Genomic DNA, 17,578 nt, shown 5'->3' with positions numbered 1-17,578 from the left:
TATCTATGGTTTATTGGTTTTTATTCGCAGAGCCTAATGACTTTCTCACATGCCTGGAGTATAATACTTTAAAAAGCCCTTGCTGAAAGATTGAAAAGTTGAGGTAAATCAGGCATTTGGTGAAGCGGGTGATTGGACCAGATAATAGGGCTACTACCTCTTAAGGTTAGAAGAACTTTAAAATCATCCACTCAAGTTACCACTGTGCAAAAGTCTTTCTAGGTTTAAAATTCCAAATGACTGAAAACCTGACACAAATTGGCTTAAGCCCAGAAGAGAATGCTGGTCACGGATGAGCCTTGCTTCAGGAATTCACACCGTGTCATGGGCTTGGGTGAACCTTTCTCTGTTTCTCCACTAGCCTTCTGCTTGATTGGTTTCTTCATCAGGCAGGGTTCACTCATTGGTGTTGGTGGTACAGTGGCTAACACCAGCTTCAGGTCACATTCTCACATCTCAAAGATCAGTTAGAAATAAAGAGGGTCCCTATCTCTCAAAGACCCAGTACACATCTCCAGTGTGTAATCTTGACTTTCTTTGGGTCACCTGCCAATCATTATGGTCATGAATGAAATCAACGCTGTGTTGATTTGATTCTCCCGAGGCCTGTCTCCACATGCAGAGAAGGTGGCAAAGACACAAAATACCCAGGAATGCAATGGACTGTCCCTTTAGTAATACATTTAATATAAACCAAGCATCCAATTTTGGTTATTTGTACATTCCTGAAAGTCTGTCCATGGATCCCCCTGGATACCAAATTGTTATTAGCATTTCTCTATCTAAAATAAAGGAATATGTGCAATAAACATGTATTAAATAAACTTACTTGATAACAGCTTCAGATTTACAGAAAGATCACAGATAGTTCAAGAGAGTTCTCATATGACTCCAAAGATGCTTCCCCAACAAACCCCACTGAACCACCCTTCCTATTGTTCAGAACATTTGTCTACCTCCACCTTGAATCTGTGATGCCTTCTAATTTGATCTTTGACTAGTAGAGTATCATAGAAAATATACTGAACAACATCTGAGGCTAGGTGGTAGGAAGGAAATCTTTGCAGATTATTCCTGAGCCTGCTGGAATGCTGATTTTTGAGAAAGCCAGATAGTATGTAAAAAAATCCATACTGTCATACTGTAAGGAAGCTTAGGATGCCAAGTAAAAAAACCATGTGGATAGTGAAAGGTGCCAGTCCAGCCCCTAGCTCAGTTCACTAGACCTCTGAGGAACAAACAGCCCAGTTAGTCTTGAGATGACTCCAACTCCAGCCATCGAACTTGAATGAGAACTGCCCAGCTGAGCACAGTCAACCCAGGGAGGTGAAAAGTAAATTGTTTAGGCACTCAGTTTTGGGGTGGTTTGTGATTCAGGGACAGAGAACTGAAACAGATGTTCTCTAGATCTGCCCTGCAGCTGTCTTTCTGGAATTTTCCATCCCTTGAATCGATATCCTATTTTCTGGATCCTGTGATTTTGTTTCCTGGTTAATTCTAGGGTTTCGCTACAGATTTCTCTCCCAAAGCTCCCTAAGAAATGGGCACGAGAGGTAAATTTTGTATTAATCTATGTCCCAAAAGGTCTTTGTTATATTTTTACATTTGAGTAATAAGTTGGTAGGAAATAAGATTCTAGGTTGAAAATCATTTTCCCTTCAGAATTTTGAAAAAAACATTTCTCCTGCATTCTTCTCTAGCTTTGTTCTTTAGAAGATCAACACCATCTGTTTCCAAATCCTTTCAATGCAATATGTTTTTATGTTCCCTCTGAACTTTTATAATGTCTATACTCATGTCTGATGTTCTCACATTGCATGGTAGTGCAGTAATCATTTTTTGTGGACATCTTTTCATTCATGGATTAGCATTTAGTTGTCTTCCCAATCTGAAGACTCAGATCTCTTATATAATGCTAGTTTGGGAATCTTTTTTTTTTCTTTTTAAATATTGCTTTAATAATTCCTTTCCTTCTGTTTTCCGGTTTTGAAAATGTACTAGAACAACCTTAGTCATATGGCATTTTAGGTTATTATACTTTCTAGTAAATTTCCTTCACTTTATATTTCAAATATTACCTCTATCCCAAAACTTTTCATGAAATATTAGCATGGAGACATATTCTTAATTTCCAACAGGGCTTTCTCAATGTCTGATTTTTTTCCCTTTTTATACTTTCTCTGTTCTTCTTCATTGATGTAAAATATTATTTTGGGGGGGATACCATCTTCTAAAAATATTTTTAAAATTTTCCCCGTGCTTTCCTCATTGCCTTTGTTTCTTGTTCAAGTTGTAGGCTTTCCTCACTCTTGGCTGAGCTTCATGTGTCTATTCACATTTAGGAGAGACACACTTAAAGCTAGGACACGTTCTGTATCCATGGCAGAGGTCAGGTACTGCTGGCTGTATTGAGGGGGTATTGGGTGTCATTGTTGGGGTACACCTGAATATCAACATCTGTAAATGTTTTATAGGTCAATTCAGTTTATCCAGAGATTAACTCTTCCAGTTTCCTGGGGATAGGGTGGGAAAGGATCCCACAGTCCATACTCTATCAGCGATAAGAATTGATGTTTATATTTTCTCTGTGTAAGCAATATTGAATGTTTGCATCTCACTTAGCTTGACATAATTAAATGAGGCTTTTAAAAAATCTAGAACATTGGTGCATCTTTAAATTTCCTCTCTAGTGCTAGATAGGATAGGTTTGGTCTTATGGAAACACTATCCTAGGGTCACAGGTCAAAAGGGAATGTGATTAGAGATCAAAAGTGTGGACTTTGAGATCAGGAAGTCTGAGTTTGAGTCCTATTTCTACAACTTTTTAGCTGTGGGTAATGACTAATGTTTTTAAATACTCTTAAGCCTCATTTCCCTTGCCTGTTAAACAGGAAAAATGATATTTACTTTCTAAGGTTGGGAATATTAAATAATATACTGTATGACTGAGATGAATACCTAGCATATAATTAAGTCCTCAATAAGCACTAGTGATGAAAAAAAATCCTGATTTATAGAACACGTCTGGTTGCTAAGCATTGAATTGATTCTTCATCTACCTTGTTCTTAGAGATATGATTGTACTGCTTCATCTATAGAATCCAAAGAAGTCACCAAAATCACCTGTTTCAACCCCTGTAGTCTGGTTCATGGGTTGTCTTTTGTGCTTTGCCCTATTAAGTGGCTTCTTTAACAAGTGGTAGGTGGGCCTAGATCTCTGTCTGTTGTACAACAGTATGCTCCTCTATTGAACCTCTTTTCTTTTTCTTTTCTTTTTGTACCAGGGATTGAACTCAGGGGTACTTGACCACTGAGCAACATCCCCAGCCCTATTTTGCATTTTATTTAGAGACAGGGTCTCACTGAGTTGCTCAGGGCCTCGCTTTTGCTAAGGCTGGTTTTGATCTCCCGATCCTCCTGCCTCAGCCTCCTGAGCTGCTGGGATTACAGGTGTGCGCCATACCTGGCTCTCTTTTCTTTCTTTCTTTTTTTTTTAATTGTTTTTAATTATTTTATTTGTTATTTTTAGATAAACATGATAGTAGAAGGTATTTTGTCATATTAATATACATGGATTATAACTTATTCTAATTAGGATCCCATTCTTGTGGTTGAACACGATGTGGAGTTCTACTGGTCGTATATTCACATATGGACATAGGAAAGTTATATGTCAGATTTATTCTACTGTCTTTCTTATTCCAATGCCTGCTCCCTTCCCTTCATTTCCCTTTGTGTAATCCAGTGAACTTCTGTTCTTCTCTCCCTTTTCCTTGTTGTGTGTTAGTATCCACATATCAGAGAACATTCAACCTTTGTTGGTCTTTTGGGACTGGCTTATTTCACTTATCATGATAGTCTCCAGTTCTATCTATTTGCCAGAAAATTCTATAATTTCATTCTTCTTTATGACTAATATTCCATTGTATAGATGTACCATATTTTCTTTATCTGTTCTTCTGTTGAAGGGCACCTAGGTTGGGAACCTTTTCTCTTTTCCAGTAAATTGTAATGGTGTTTTTGATGATTGGTTGTAGCCCTGCTTTTCCTGCATATCAGAGCAAGGTGACCAGTTTTTTTAGAGGGTAAAGGAGAACCCAGAATAGAAGTGGAGCCAAATCCATCTAACTTATCCTTGGCTACACTGGGGAACCCACAGGAAAACAATTGCTAGTGGGAAGATTAAATTGCACTTTGTCACAAAAACTACAGGAGTCGGGGTGACCATGGCCATGCCCAAGTTACACATGCACATAGCAGGTGAGCAAACACATGGATGTTCATGCACACATAGGAGATTCCCTGACAAGCGTGAACAGAGGCACATGTACACCCCCACCATCACTCCACACATTTGTGCACACACACTTATCACCAGGACAAAAGTGCTCAGCACATTTTATCGCAGATCCCAAATTGAGGGAGGCTATTCAGGATGGAGGAAAGGGAAGATAATGAGACAAAGAGAGAACTGAAACTGAAATGTCCCACCCTGTCAGCAGTAAGCGTGGTATAAGAAATGGGTCTTGAACAGACAGACAGACAGACAGACTCCTGTCAAAATGTCCCAAGGGCCTCTCCTTCTCTGGCTGGTGATGCAGTTCGGGTGGATTTATCTGGGTAAGTGTTCTGGAACCTTCCCCTATAAGGGCTCGTGTTACCCAGGTGTTCACCATGAGATTGATCTGGGAGCTTTCGGATTAGGGTAACTTGTGCTTATGTTGAAAATGACAATTTAAGAGAAGACAGAGGTAAATGGGGATAAGAACTGTCACTTGCAGGAGCTATGTATCACAGTTAGAGTCAGAGCAATTTGGTCTAGTAAGAACCCTTGCTATAATTATTATTATTCTCTTTATTTTGGGAGTGTTGTTTGTTTTTTGTCTTGTTTTGATCTGCTGGGGACAGGGCTTCAAGGTGAGGTTTCTTTCCTGCACATTGTTTCCAGGTTTTGAATGATGTAATGCACCACTTAGCTTTGGCCAGTGACACCCTTTGCACCCCGGGTTTTCTGCAGACACTTGCCTGAGCTAAGGTTGCTTCCCTGTCACTAGCATTGACACTGAATTGCTCTGCCTCTTCCATGTGTGAATTGAGGGACCCAAGTGAGACCTCTGAATATCTATGATTCCAGGATTAGACAGTATCTAATGGCGCTACTGTTTTGAAAATCTGCGTTTATTCTAGTATGAATTTTAAATACGTCCTGTAGGAGAGAACACCTTTGTTCCAAGGAAAATCACTGTGTTCCCTCTCTCCCTCAAGACCACATTGTGCTATTCTTTCTTTCTCTTTCTTTCCTCTCCAAGAAACTCCAAGCAACCTCTGGTCTCCACTAGTCAGCCTTTTCCTGTCCACCCTGTGGACTGAGTTCTGGTCTAGGTGCTTCTGCTGAGTTCTCCTCCACCTTCAGGAGTTCCTGCATCAGAGAACTTGTCACCCAAAATAACTGCTCTCTTCACTGTCTCTCGTGCCAGATGCTCTGTAGGCTCAGAGAGGGTGATTTATTTCTTGTATCCCAGGACCTGGTTCCATGCTTGATGCATGATAGACAGTCAAATAATAGTCTAATGAAGTCTCTGTCACTTTGACATGTCATTTTGGGTTTGGTGTGTGAGCACTCCCTTTTTTAATGTAAGAAAATGATGGTCTGACTATCACTATTTTTTACTTGTCTTTACGTTGCCCTGATAGCTTGAAGTTTGGAGAGTTTTGTTATGTTGAAATTTGCTGGGGTGATGTCCACATGTCCTGCTTCAGACAGGACAAGAATGGGCTTCTCCCATCTTGCTTGAAGGAAAAAGACCTAGTAAACTGTATTTTTTTTAAAAAATGCCTTTTCTAAAATGGTCAACTTAGAGGAGAGTGACTCCACAGAATTACCAAGGATCAAAACTGGATGTGCACCTAAGGAGTACCTAATGAAACCCTGCACTCTGTAAACGGTGAAACCAAGCCCTGGATTGGGAAAGGGACATCAGCTGGAGAAGAAACCTAGCTGGTCCCAGAACCTTGGTTATACCCACCCTGGTAATTCCACAGAGGGGAAACTGATTCGATTCCAGTATTTCCTTCTCTTCAGGATACTTTTACAGCTGAAGGAAAAATTCTTGTCCCGTTTCCAAATCCCAATGTGCTTGGTTACTTCTACTTGTACTTAGTTAATTTCACATGGCATTTGAAACTTCATGTCATGTGAACCTTAGACATCTTCCTGAGGTGAGTGTCTCCTCTTTGTCTTTTTTTTTTTTTTTTTTAGTTGTAGTTGGACACAGTACCTTTATTTTACTTATTTATTCTTATGTGGAGCTGAGGCTCAAACCCAGCGCCTTGCACGTGCTAGGTGAGTGCTCTACCACTGAGCCCCAGCCCCAGCCCCTCCTCTTTGTCTTATGATGATGATCACTGTGGCTTTTCTGCTGGAAGGCAAAAGCCGTAAGTGGCAGATGAGGTTACAGCGTGACGCTGAAGGGTGTTTTCTACCACACCTTGCAGAATGCTTCCTTTTTTCAAATATTGATTTTTAATCAGATGAGTAATATAGAAACTCCCTTACTGGAAAACTAAAAATATTGTAGAGCTAAAATCCCTTCTGATCAGTGTACCCGGTTCCAGTCCCTTCCCTGTCACTGTGGAGGTAATTGATGTCATGAATTTGGTCTGTCCCACCACAGACTTCTCTATATCTCAGCCCATAAGAAATGCAAACTGTTCCATTTATTTATTGAAAATGTTTTATATTTTATGTCTTCTTTTGAAATTGGCCCTCTCCATACATTAAAATAGCTTGAAATTTTCATGCAATTCATATAGGACTTTCTAACACTATTAATCTACTTAGACTTCCTGCAACCTAAGAATGCTGCCATTCAGCCATTCCACACACAGACACTTTCCATCGCATTCACAGACTGCAAAAAAAAAAAAAAAATGATTTGCCAATAAGCATCCTTATGCATACATGTTTCTGTAGGGTGGATAACAAATATGAAACTGTCTAGCATAGCTAGGACTTGTTTGTATTGAATATTAATAGAAACTACCAGTGTGTCCCATCGTATAGCTCCGCAGGTTCACACCCTCATTTTATTCCAGTTTGCTGTAGAAGGCTGAGTCCTTCCCTTCATTCCCCCAGTGTCTGGGAGCCCCGTTTACTCACACGCTGGCCAAGAGTTGATTTTATATGTTCTAAATTTTTGCCAGTATAATGGGTAAAATTAATTGGTTGCTCCAATTTTCTCCCATCTTTGCCAGTTTTTCTATTGGGTCTTTTGTTATTATGTAATAGGATGCCTCCTTTAATATCATAATGTTTAAAAAAATAAAAGAATCGCCAGTAGAATATATATATATATATAGTACTGAGGATTGAACCTAGGGGTGCTTAACCACTGAGCCACATTCCTTTCCCTTTTTTATATTTTATTTAGAGACAGGGTCTCCCTGAGTTGCTAAGTACCTCGCTAAGTTGCTGATGTTGGCTTTGAATTTGTGATCCTCCTGCCTCAGCCTCCCAAGCTGCTGGGATTACAGGTGTGCACCAGGGTGCCCAGCGTATTTTTTAATTCATTTACCAAATAGTCATAGGAATAAATCATAATTCAGTGGTTATTCATTTCAGGTGTGTGTGTTTTACATTGCTAACACTGTGGGGAGTGAAGACAATGTACTTCTTAGTTTTTTCCTGGCTTTGTGGGGATAAATGGACTTCCCAGTACATCTCCATAATCTGCAAGGCCTTTCCACTGTGGAAAAGTGAAGAGACTGAATCAAGGAAGATTGATTGAAAGCTGGTCCAAACTTGGGATGCGCTTCCATTGTTAAGAGCCAACTGTGGAAAGTTCAGGAACACATAGTTTTACTTACCAACTGGGGGACTCTTGGGCTTCAGGATCACCATCTCCTAAGGAGGAAGACCTGGATGTTCCTGAGTCAGGAGGAACATGACTCTATTTACCATGTTACACAACTCAGCCAATCAGCTCCTTGAGTTAGTGAATACAGAGTCCCATGGGAGGGTACCTTGGAGAAAATAATTAGCAGAAATCCAGATACTGGAAAAGGTACAGGAAGTTATTTTAAGGTTTTGAGAGATATATCCTCCTGAGCTATCACTTCAACAGCATCTAGCAAGGGTGTGGGTTTTAGAAAAATTGATCATGGTCAATTGAACCAATGGGTTTGACGTGTGCAGTAGTGAAAATGTTTCATGGATTCCCAGAGATGGAGGTAATCATAGAAGAACTTCCCTGGTGGTTCTCAAACACTGGCTGAACAGCCAACTGTAGCAGAACAACCCGCAGAACCTGATTAATGTACCCATCCATAGGCCTTGGCCTCAGGGGGGCTGACTCTGATTTCAGCAATAAATTTATGTATTTTTAACAAGGTCCCCAGGTCATGCCCATGAGAATCAAAGTTAGGAAATACTGATGTTTCATTTTAGAAACAGTGTACCATTCCATCTCACATAGCTTCCATGGTAAACGCAAACCTCCAGAATTTTTATATGTCATAGCTGCCATTTTCTTTTCTTTTCACATTTTTTATTGGTGCATTTATTGTACACAATGATGGGATTTGAAGTTACATATTCCTACATGCACACAATATAACAATATAATTTGGCCAATATCACTTCCCAGCAGACAACTGCCCTTTTAGATAATTCTGTGGCCCTTTCTAGCTCTAATATTTAAAAAGCACTAAGTGAGATAAGCTTGGCATGAGAAGCCAAATACTCTATGATCTCACTTACAGGTGAAATCTAGCAACAGAATAGAAGGGAAGATGGGGAAGGAGAGATGTTGATTAAAAGGTCTAAAATTTAGTTAGACTGGGACAATAAGTTTTAGTGATCTATATCACTGCATGGTTTTCCCAGTTAAAAATAATAATGTATATTTCAAACTTGCTGAAGGACTTAATGTTCTCACCACAAAAAAAAAGATACATTAGTGAAGTGATGAACATGTTAATTAGCTTGAAACTTTCTACAGTATATACATAGATCAAAACATCATATATACCCCCTAAATGAACACACTTATTATTTATCTATTAAAAATGAGTAAGTAAACATCTATGAATTCCTCTTAACTTCATATTCTGTAACATTAAATAAATGGTCTAGAGAAGCAATTTCCATTTCCAATACTGAGAGGCGAGAAGGATAATGGAATACAGTTTAATAGCTCATCTTCCTGTTATGGTGCAGTCTGGGTTGGGAGACTCATTTGAGGCATTTGAATCAATAGTACATGATATTGGCTTATTGAGGTTTTGGATTAGTTTGCATAAGGCAGTGGAATTGGGTTATAGAGTCTGAGCTTTGATTTGAGAATTTATTGGTTTACTGAATGGTAGTCAAGATCAGAGTGTTTAAATCGGTAGAAAGCTCTCACTGCCAAGATTAGTTTATAGACTCAGGTGGTCGACCATCTCTACTGGGGGTGAACTTGTGTGGAGTTAGGAGCTCCGGGGTGCTGAAGGGCACATCAAAATTTTATGCTAAAGAAACCTGCTGGGCACACTAGTGCAGGCCTGTAATTACAGCTGCTTGCAAGGTCGGGGTAGGAAGATGGCAAGTTCAAAGCCAACCTTAGTGATTTAGCAAGACCCTCTCTCGAAATAAAAAATAAAAATAAAAATGGCTGGCAGTGGTAGAGTACCCTGTGTTGAATCCCCATAACTGCAAAAACAAAACAAAACAATAAACAAAAACACAGACTATAATTCTTTGCATCTTCCTTGAAGCATCTATTTGCAGGAAAGCTGTGTTGCATGTCTGAGAGATTTGAGTCATATGCAGCTTAATGTTTTCATTTTTCCCTTGCAGTACCAACTGCATCAGAGGATATCGTGACATCGTTTTTGGGTCAGTCAGTGACTTTGCCCTGTTTATATTTGTCCTGGTCTCAGGACAGAAACAGCATGTGCTGGGGCAAAGGCCGCTGTCCCAATTCTAAATGCAGCCAGGCGCTTCTCCACACGGACGGATCTAGAGTGCTCTCTAGTGCGTCTGAAAAATATAGGCTTCTGGGGAACATCCAGAGAGGTCATGTTTCCTTGACCATCTCCAACACCAATGAAGAGGACAGCGGGATGTACTGCTGCCGCATAGAGGTGCCAGGCTGGTTCAATGACGTGAAGAAGCACATTCACTTGGTGCTGAGTAGAGGTGAGCACATGCAGACGGGCTTGTTTCTGGGGAAGGGGAAATTCAGTGACTAATGGGTGTATGGTCAGATTGGTATAACTGTGACCGATATATCCACAAGAAAAACTTAGAGGAGGAAAAGTTAATTTGGGTTCATGGTTTCAGAGGTTCAGTCCATGCTCAGCTGACTCGTTGCTCTGGGCCTGAGGTTAGCAGAATGTGGCAGAAAGGCCTGGCGGAGGGAAGCAGAGAGAAAAGGGTAGAGGGTAGAGTGCTCAGCTCAGCAGGGACAAAACACCAACCCTAAAGGAACACCCTCAGTGACCTAGTTCCTCCATCCATACCCTACCTGACCACCATTACCATCCAGTTAATCCGAATCAATGGAGAAATCCACATAATCTAATAATTTCACCTCTGAACATTCTTGCATCCTACACATGAGCTTTTGGGGACATCTCATATCTAAGACATAACCATGGGTGATTCACTGGTGGTAGTGAAGAGGCTGTATTTGCCTAGATGATAATTGGAAAGATTAGATTTGAAGTGCTAAGCCATGATATGAAGCAGGAAAGGAAACTCAAACACCTGGGGCCAAGACAGCCTCAGAAATGAATGAGGTTGAAGGTGGGGAGATGGAAGAGAAAGAATTAATTGCGGAGTCAGACTGAAGAGGGCAGCTGCTGCTTACTTAGGGGGTTGTCTGTTAACAGAAATTTGGGCACAGTGTTTTCAGATCTCCCAATTTTTATATGGACTGTATTGATTTTTGCATATTGGCTGATCTCCAAATAATAATTAAATACATACCATGTGAACTAAATAAAATGTGTTCACGAGTAAGCTTTAGCCTATTAGCACGTGGTTTGTGACTTTGGACAGAGAGAAAAGGGCTGGGGTTCTGGAGACAGAGTAGTTTTTAGGTATATATTTTTTCTGTTGCCATCAGTGGCTTCTGATAAAATTTGGAAAGCAGGGGACTCCTAAAGATCTGAGAACAGGCTGTGTAGAACAGGCTGTTTAGAGACTCTGGTTAAATTATGCTATCAATAACCAACTTCAGTGCTTGTCCACCATGTAGATTCTCAAAGTGAGGTGTGTATTATGCCTGCATCCACATCAACTGGAAGATTCTTGGGCTCTATTCCTAACAGATCTGTGCCTTGGAAGGCAGGATCTGGATATCTATATTATTTTCCCCCCACATTTTTAACTGGTACATTATAGCTATACACAATGATGGTATTTGTTGTTACATATTCCTACATGCACACAATATAACAATGCAGTTTGGCCAATACCACTCCCCAGCACTTTCCCCTTCTTTCCCCTTTTCCCACTCACTGGTCCTTTTCGTCTACTGATCTTCCTTTTATTTTAATGAGACCTCCCCTTCACACTCCCCCCCCCTTTTCCTCTCTAGCCTCCACATTTGAGAGAAAATATATAACTCTCGACCTTCTTCGACTCATTTGACTTAACATAATGGTCTCAAGTTCCATTCATTTTCTTGCAAATAACATAATTTCATTCGTCTTTATGGCTGAATAAAATTCCATTGTGCATATATGCTATGTTTTCTTTATCCAGTCATCCATTAATAGATACTTAGGCTGGTTCCACAGTTTGGCCATTGTGAATTATGCTGCTATAAACATGAGTATGCATGGATCACCATAGTATGATGGCTATAATTCTTTAGGTTAGATACAGAGGAGTGGTATGGCTGAATCATATGGTGGTTCCATGCCTAGTCTTTTGAGGAACCTTCACACTGTGGATATCTCTGTTCTTGAATATCTCCATTAACTATGAAACACTCTAAAATTTGAGAACAACTAAAAAGAATGCTTTAAGTTAGAAAATTATATTTTTGTTTTATGAGATTGAGGGTATTCTAATTTTGCAGAAGAAAATGACTTTTGTTGAAGTTAAATGACTCTGACCCAAGTCTTCTCTTGTCTTGTCTGGTATAACTAGCTATTATTTTATAAAATAGTAATTGACTTTCATACTCTCCAGGGTCACTTCCAAGTTCATTTGGAACAAATAGTATCTTTTTGCCTCATTAAAGTCTAGGGAAATTTGACATAGTCTAGAGAAGATGAGATGCATAGAATAAACTATAGATAATGAATTTAGATGCTTATGGAATGCATAATGTAGGCATGAACCAATCTTTAATATCGGAAGTAAACTACATTCTCATCAAAAATTGCACACTTTGGGTGCATTTTGGATGCATTAGTTCATTTATGCATTCATGGAATGCTATTGGAGTACCTATGATGTGCCAGGCACTGTGAGGGGTATTAGATTCACAGAGGAGAACAAGACAAATGCTGGGATTTCCTCCAATGCTTACAGTCTAGTAGAAGTAGACCTTGAACAATAATAATCAAACAAACAATAATAATCAAGTAATTAAATTTATAGCATTTCTGAAATGCCACAAATGCTGTGGAGGTGAAGTAGGATAGCACAATACAGAGAGTCCTAGAGTAGTTATTGCAGAATCTGGATATCATATCCACAGAAGGTACCTTTTAGTTGAGCCCTCCTTTTATTTGGGTTGGGGTGCTGGGGATTGAACTCAGGGGCACTTGACCACTGAGCCACATCCCCTGCCCTATTTTGTATTTTAGTTGGAGACAGGGTCTCACTGAGTTGCTTAGGACATTGCTAAGTTGCTGAGGCTGGCTTTGAACTTACAATCCTCCTGTCTCAGCCTCCCCTGAGCCCTCCTTTGAAGGAGGAGTCAGCCTAGTGCATAGATAGTGACAAGGAGAGAACAGGATGCAGCACCCACAAAAATTCCTATGGCTGGAAGGTCAGTGATGTGTTCAAAGAACTGAAGAAAGTCCCGTTGGCTGGAAAAAGTGAGAAGAGGAGGATGGAGCCATGCAATTGGAGCCTGGGCAGACCAAAACGTGGGGCTGGGTTTTTGGTCCTGAAGGACCCTACCTATGTTCTAAGCAGGGAAAGGCATGATCAGATCTGTCATTTAAAAAGATGACTGTAGCTAGTATGTGAAGAATAGATTGGAAGGGAAAGGAATGGAGAAACCCAACATTAGTGAGCATTCCAGTGGCCCAGGCCCGTGGACCTGGTGAGGGTGATAGAAGTGGAGAGAAATGGACAGGCCCCACGTACCTTTGTGTCATTTCCTTTCCTCCATCTCTGCTTGGTGCCAGACACGTCTTGTATTGGTTACAGCCCCAACAACCACCAGGAAAATGACCACCTTGCCCCCAACCACCACCCCTCACATGACGACAACCACAGTGGTGCCTCCAACAACAGCCGTGACGACCCCTGACCTCACAACCAGAACACCGCTTCAGACGAGGGCCACCTCGGGCTTCACAACGTCCACCACGTGCCCCCTGACAACAATGACCTCCCTCCCGGAGGTGGCCACGAGTCTGCTGACCACCGGGCCTTCTACGGAAGGGCCTGTCCTCACCACAGGTAGATGGCAGAACTGGGCCCCCGTTCCCTTCCGCTGGTGAGAGGTGCCCTGATTTCCTGAGAATTAGGTGATCCCTGGGATCACAGCCCGAGAACCTTCTCTTGGGTCTTTGTGGGGGTGTGTATGCACGTGTTTGTATTCGTGGTCAGGGCCTGTCATCACAGATACCACGTGCCGGTGGCTTAAACAGGAGAACCCATTTACTCACAGCTCTGTGATCTCGGAGTCCAAGGTTCAGGTGTCAGCCAGGTTGGTTTCCTGTCTTTGGTTTGTAGGTGCTTGTCTTTTCCCTGGGTCCTCACACGGTCTTTCCTCTGTCTGTTCTTCTGTGAGACCAATCATATTGGACCAGGTTCCATCCCTATGATCTCCTTTGGCCTTAATTTACCACTTCAAGGGCTTAACTCAACATGCAGTCATATTCTGCAGTCCTGAGGGTTGTCATGTCAACATGAATATGAATGGGGCCCCCCCCCCCCCCCCCCCCCCCCCGAGATGCAGCCATCAAGCAGAGAGCACTTGTGTGTGTGGATATTATTTCACTAAACGGTTCCTTTATTGTTTCATGTTTTCTTTTTTCTGTGTCTTTTCCTTTGTGTTTTTTGACAAGTCAGCTTCCTGGGTTCTCCCTTTGACCTACCAGGAGTCGTGCTTCCTAAAGAACCAGGAAAGTTTATCTGGGGTCAGACTCCAGTGCTATCCTTTTAGGGCGAAGTCTCTGCCTGGTCTTTAGAGATTGGTTGAGGAAATGTTTTTAAAATAGGTCAACTAGTTGTATCCTGGTTTCTCTATATTTCCCCTGATTTTTTCTTGACCCTGCTCCTTTGTAACTCTCAAAGTGACTAGCTCCATTGCTTGGTGGGGTTTGTTTAAGCTTCCTCCACATTTCAACTCTGATTCAGAGGTGAGACTATTGGAAAACAACCACGAGGCAGCATTTAGCAGCCTCAGTCAGGCTCAGATAATTCCAGTGGCTTTCCAATATTGAATTGGCTGATTCTATGATTCTCTGGGTCGTCATCGAAATCCATGAACTCTAAATTATTAATCAATTTTGCATTTTTTTTCAAATTCCTTTAAGCTTTAAAATAATCATCTTAAAACATCTTAGTTTCTTTTCTTTGAGTCTCAAAATTACCTTCCATCTTTCAGGAAAGCTGGACATACAGAGAAACCACAAAGCTGACTGTTAAAAAAAAAAAAAGGGAGGGCTTGTAGGTCTTGGCCCTTCCTAACCCCCCTCCCAGGCCCCTCCCTTGCCCCACTAGGGCCCTCCCAGACCCCTCCCACTTTTCCCCAATTACCTCTCCAGGCACTTCCCTGGCCCCTCCCCATCTCTGAATACTACCACCTACCACAAGTACCGTTCACACTGTTTTTTTTTTTTTTTTTTTTTTTTTTAACTGCCTTTTATCAAACTTTTTTCTCTCCCAGAATCAGCAACTTTTCGTGGTTCCAGCACGTCTTGGAGAAGCATCAAGGCAACTTCTGCAGACGCTGCCTCGTCTACGGCCAAAGGTGAGCGGACCCTCACTGTATCTTTCCTCACCTCTTGGATTAGGGAGAAACACTGAGTAAAGGTGATGAGGAGGCCAGGCATGGTGGCCTAGGCCTGTAATCCCAGCAACTCTGAAGGTTGAGGCAGGAGGATCGCAAGTTCGAGGCCAGTCTCAGCATCTTGCGAGGTCCTAAGCAACTTAGTAAGACCTGTTGCAAAACCAAAAATAAAAAGGCCTGGGAATGTGGATCAGTGATTAAGCAGCCCTGGGTCAATCCCTGGTACTTAAAAAAAAAAAAAAAAGTGTTGAAACAGAAGACTACAGATGACCTTGAGGCCCTGAGGCATTTGTGCCCTGAAGTCCACCTGGGACAAGTTGGCATCAGAGCAGCCTTTGTGGTTCGCTAAAGGTAGCAGGTGGCCTCTCTAGCATGTGGTACTCTTCTTTCTCATCCTCATTCCAAGGACTTTAGTTTTCTTTGTTGAAATTCAGTGGGATGCTTGTTTAGTCTTCTCCCTTTGTTCTTCCAAAGGGTCTGAAACCCTGGTTCTTAGGACTACATCCCAGGGGACACAGAAAGAGAGTGACTCAGGGGAAACTGGTGATTCCGTGACTCCTCTTCAACCAGGTGAGGGAGCAGTGTGCTTGTAATTGGTTTGTCTTTGGCCATGGGAGCAATCTGCCACATGACTGCGTGTCTTAGGATTCTGCTGATTCTGATCCACTGGGGCCTATTCCACATCCTCCTGTGAAACCCCTCACAAGCCTCAGGGCAGGTGGCTTCTGCCCTCCCCTGCTCATTTCTAAAGCCCCTCGGTTAAACTCCACGTCTTCTTTAGCAACTTCAGACTTGAAGCCAGGAATAGTGGTAGGAAAATCACAGCTCATTTGTCAAACCGTTACTTATTTATTTTAAATCACACAAATGTTATATTAATGCACCTAAAGACAGAAATGAAATTCTCCTTGATTCATTGTCCTCAATCCCAGCCTCTCCACCCCGCCAAGATAATCATTGTTAATTGAAGATGGTTATTCCAGATCTTTTTTTCATTCCCTTTTGTGTGTGTGTGTGTGTGTGTGTGTGTGTGTGTTTTAAGCCATCATATCATATACAATAAGGTACTGCATGTTATATGATGCATATGATATTTGAGTAAATATCATTATTTACTTAATGATGTATATTGGACCACTTGTTTTTTTCAGTTCACGTAGAGACCAGTATCATTATGTTGAATTGCACTAAAATAGGTCATACCATGGGTACTCATAATATCTATTGCCTATTGAATGATATTTCAGTTGCTCCAAAGTTTTTCTATTATAAATGATGCTGCTGTGAACATCCTTGAATATGCATGCTTCCGTCAGCAATTATGCAAGCATTTCTCTAGGTAGGTATGGTGACCAAGCAGTAAAAAGGCTAGATTGAAAAAAAAATGTGCCCTTTTCAATTTAACAGCTATTACAAAATTGTCCTTGAGAAAGGCTGTGCTGATTTATTTTCCCACCCACAGAATATCTGCTTTCCCATATCCTCCTTATGCTTGATATGACCATTTTATTTTTTTCAATCTCCTGAGAACATGTCATCTTGTTCTTTTCCTGTTTTGATTAACAGAGAGTTTGAGCATCTATGTCAATCAGAAAACAGCCATCCCTTAACTCAAAGGAGACAATGTAATAGCACTCACAGGGCTCAGAAGATGGGGATGGGGGAAGGGGTAGACAGGAGTGCGTGGAAGCAGGGGGAAGTTTTGCAATGAGACTACAAATTAAGATGCAATGTGAGTGTGATCTGATGTTGAGAAGTTTTGGCTTGCATCAACTCATACAGTGTGAAGATCTGGAATGGAAGTTGATAGCTACAGGGAAACTGGGAGACAAGATCCAAACCCTCTTTGTTCAGGGTTGAAGTAAAGTTAGGGAACTACTATTTGCAAAGGTAGTGGAGGGTCAGGATAGTGTCCTCCAAACTACTATTCTCTATTCCATTTTAAACATTAGACTATTTTACACAGAATTACAAGGGAATAATCTCTTTTCTTATTTTCTATACTATCCTGATAATATTAATTTCACTCCTTATGGACCAAATCCTAGGACAGAGGGAGCCCTTGCTGCAATGTTCATAGGTTAAAGCTGAAGAGGAGCTTGCCACAAGGCCAATGGCAAGCTTCATTTAATAGCTCTCAGTAGATGCCCAGAGAGCTGTTTTATCTAAATTTCCCAAGGTCAATAGTTTTCAGGTACCAGAACCAGGAAGTCTAGCTCTGGTTGCTTTTTTTTTGGGGGGGGGGCGGTGGTGGTGAGGAGGAGTACTAGGGATTGAACTCAGGGGCACTCAACCACTGAGCCACATCCTCAGCCCTATTTTGTGTTTTATTTAGAGACAGGGTCTCACTGAGTTGCTTAGTGTCTTGCTTTTACTGAGACTGGCTT

General features: G+C 41.3%; 1 protein-coding gene across 1 annotated transcript in view; it reads left to right on the top strand.

The window, feature by feature from the left end:
- The first annotated feature begins 4,553 nt into the window (after positions 1–4,553).
- Timd4 (T cell immunoglobulin and mucin domain containing 4) overlaps positions 4,554–17,578 on the top strand; it is a 33,582-nt gene continuing 20,557 nt past the window's right edge. The window contains exons 1-5 of the mRNA XM_026388325.2: positions 4,554–4,620; positions 9,839–10,180; positions 13,379–13,633; positions 15,069–15,152; positions 15,666–15,761. Coding sequence (XP_026244110.1) covers positions 4,563–4,620; positions 9,839–10,180; positions 13,379–13,633; positions 15,069–15,152; positions 15,666–15,761 — 835 coding nt within the window. The 5' untranslated portion in view covers positions 4,554–4,562. The remainder of the gene's footprint in view (positions 4,621–9,838; positions 10,181–13,378; positions 13,634–15,068; positions 15,153–15,665; positions 15,762–17,578) is intronic.

The sequence above is a fragment of the Urocitellus parryii genome, chromosome 1 (genome assembly GCF_045843805.1).
Source record: "Urocitellus parryii isolate mUroPar1 chromosome 1, mUroPar1.hap1, whole genome shotgun sequence".
Taxonomy (NCBI): domain Eukaryota; kingdom Metazoa; phylum Chordata; class Mammalia; order Rodentia; family Sciuridae; genus Urocitellus; species Urocitellus parryii.
This window is presented reverse-complemented; position numbering and strand designations above follow the sequence as displayed.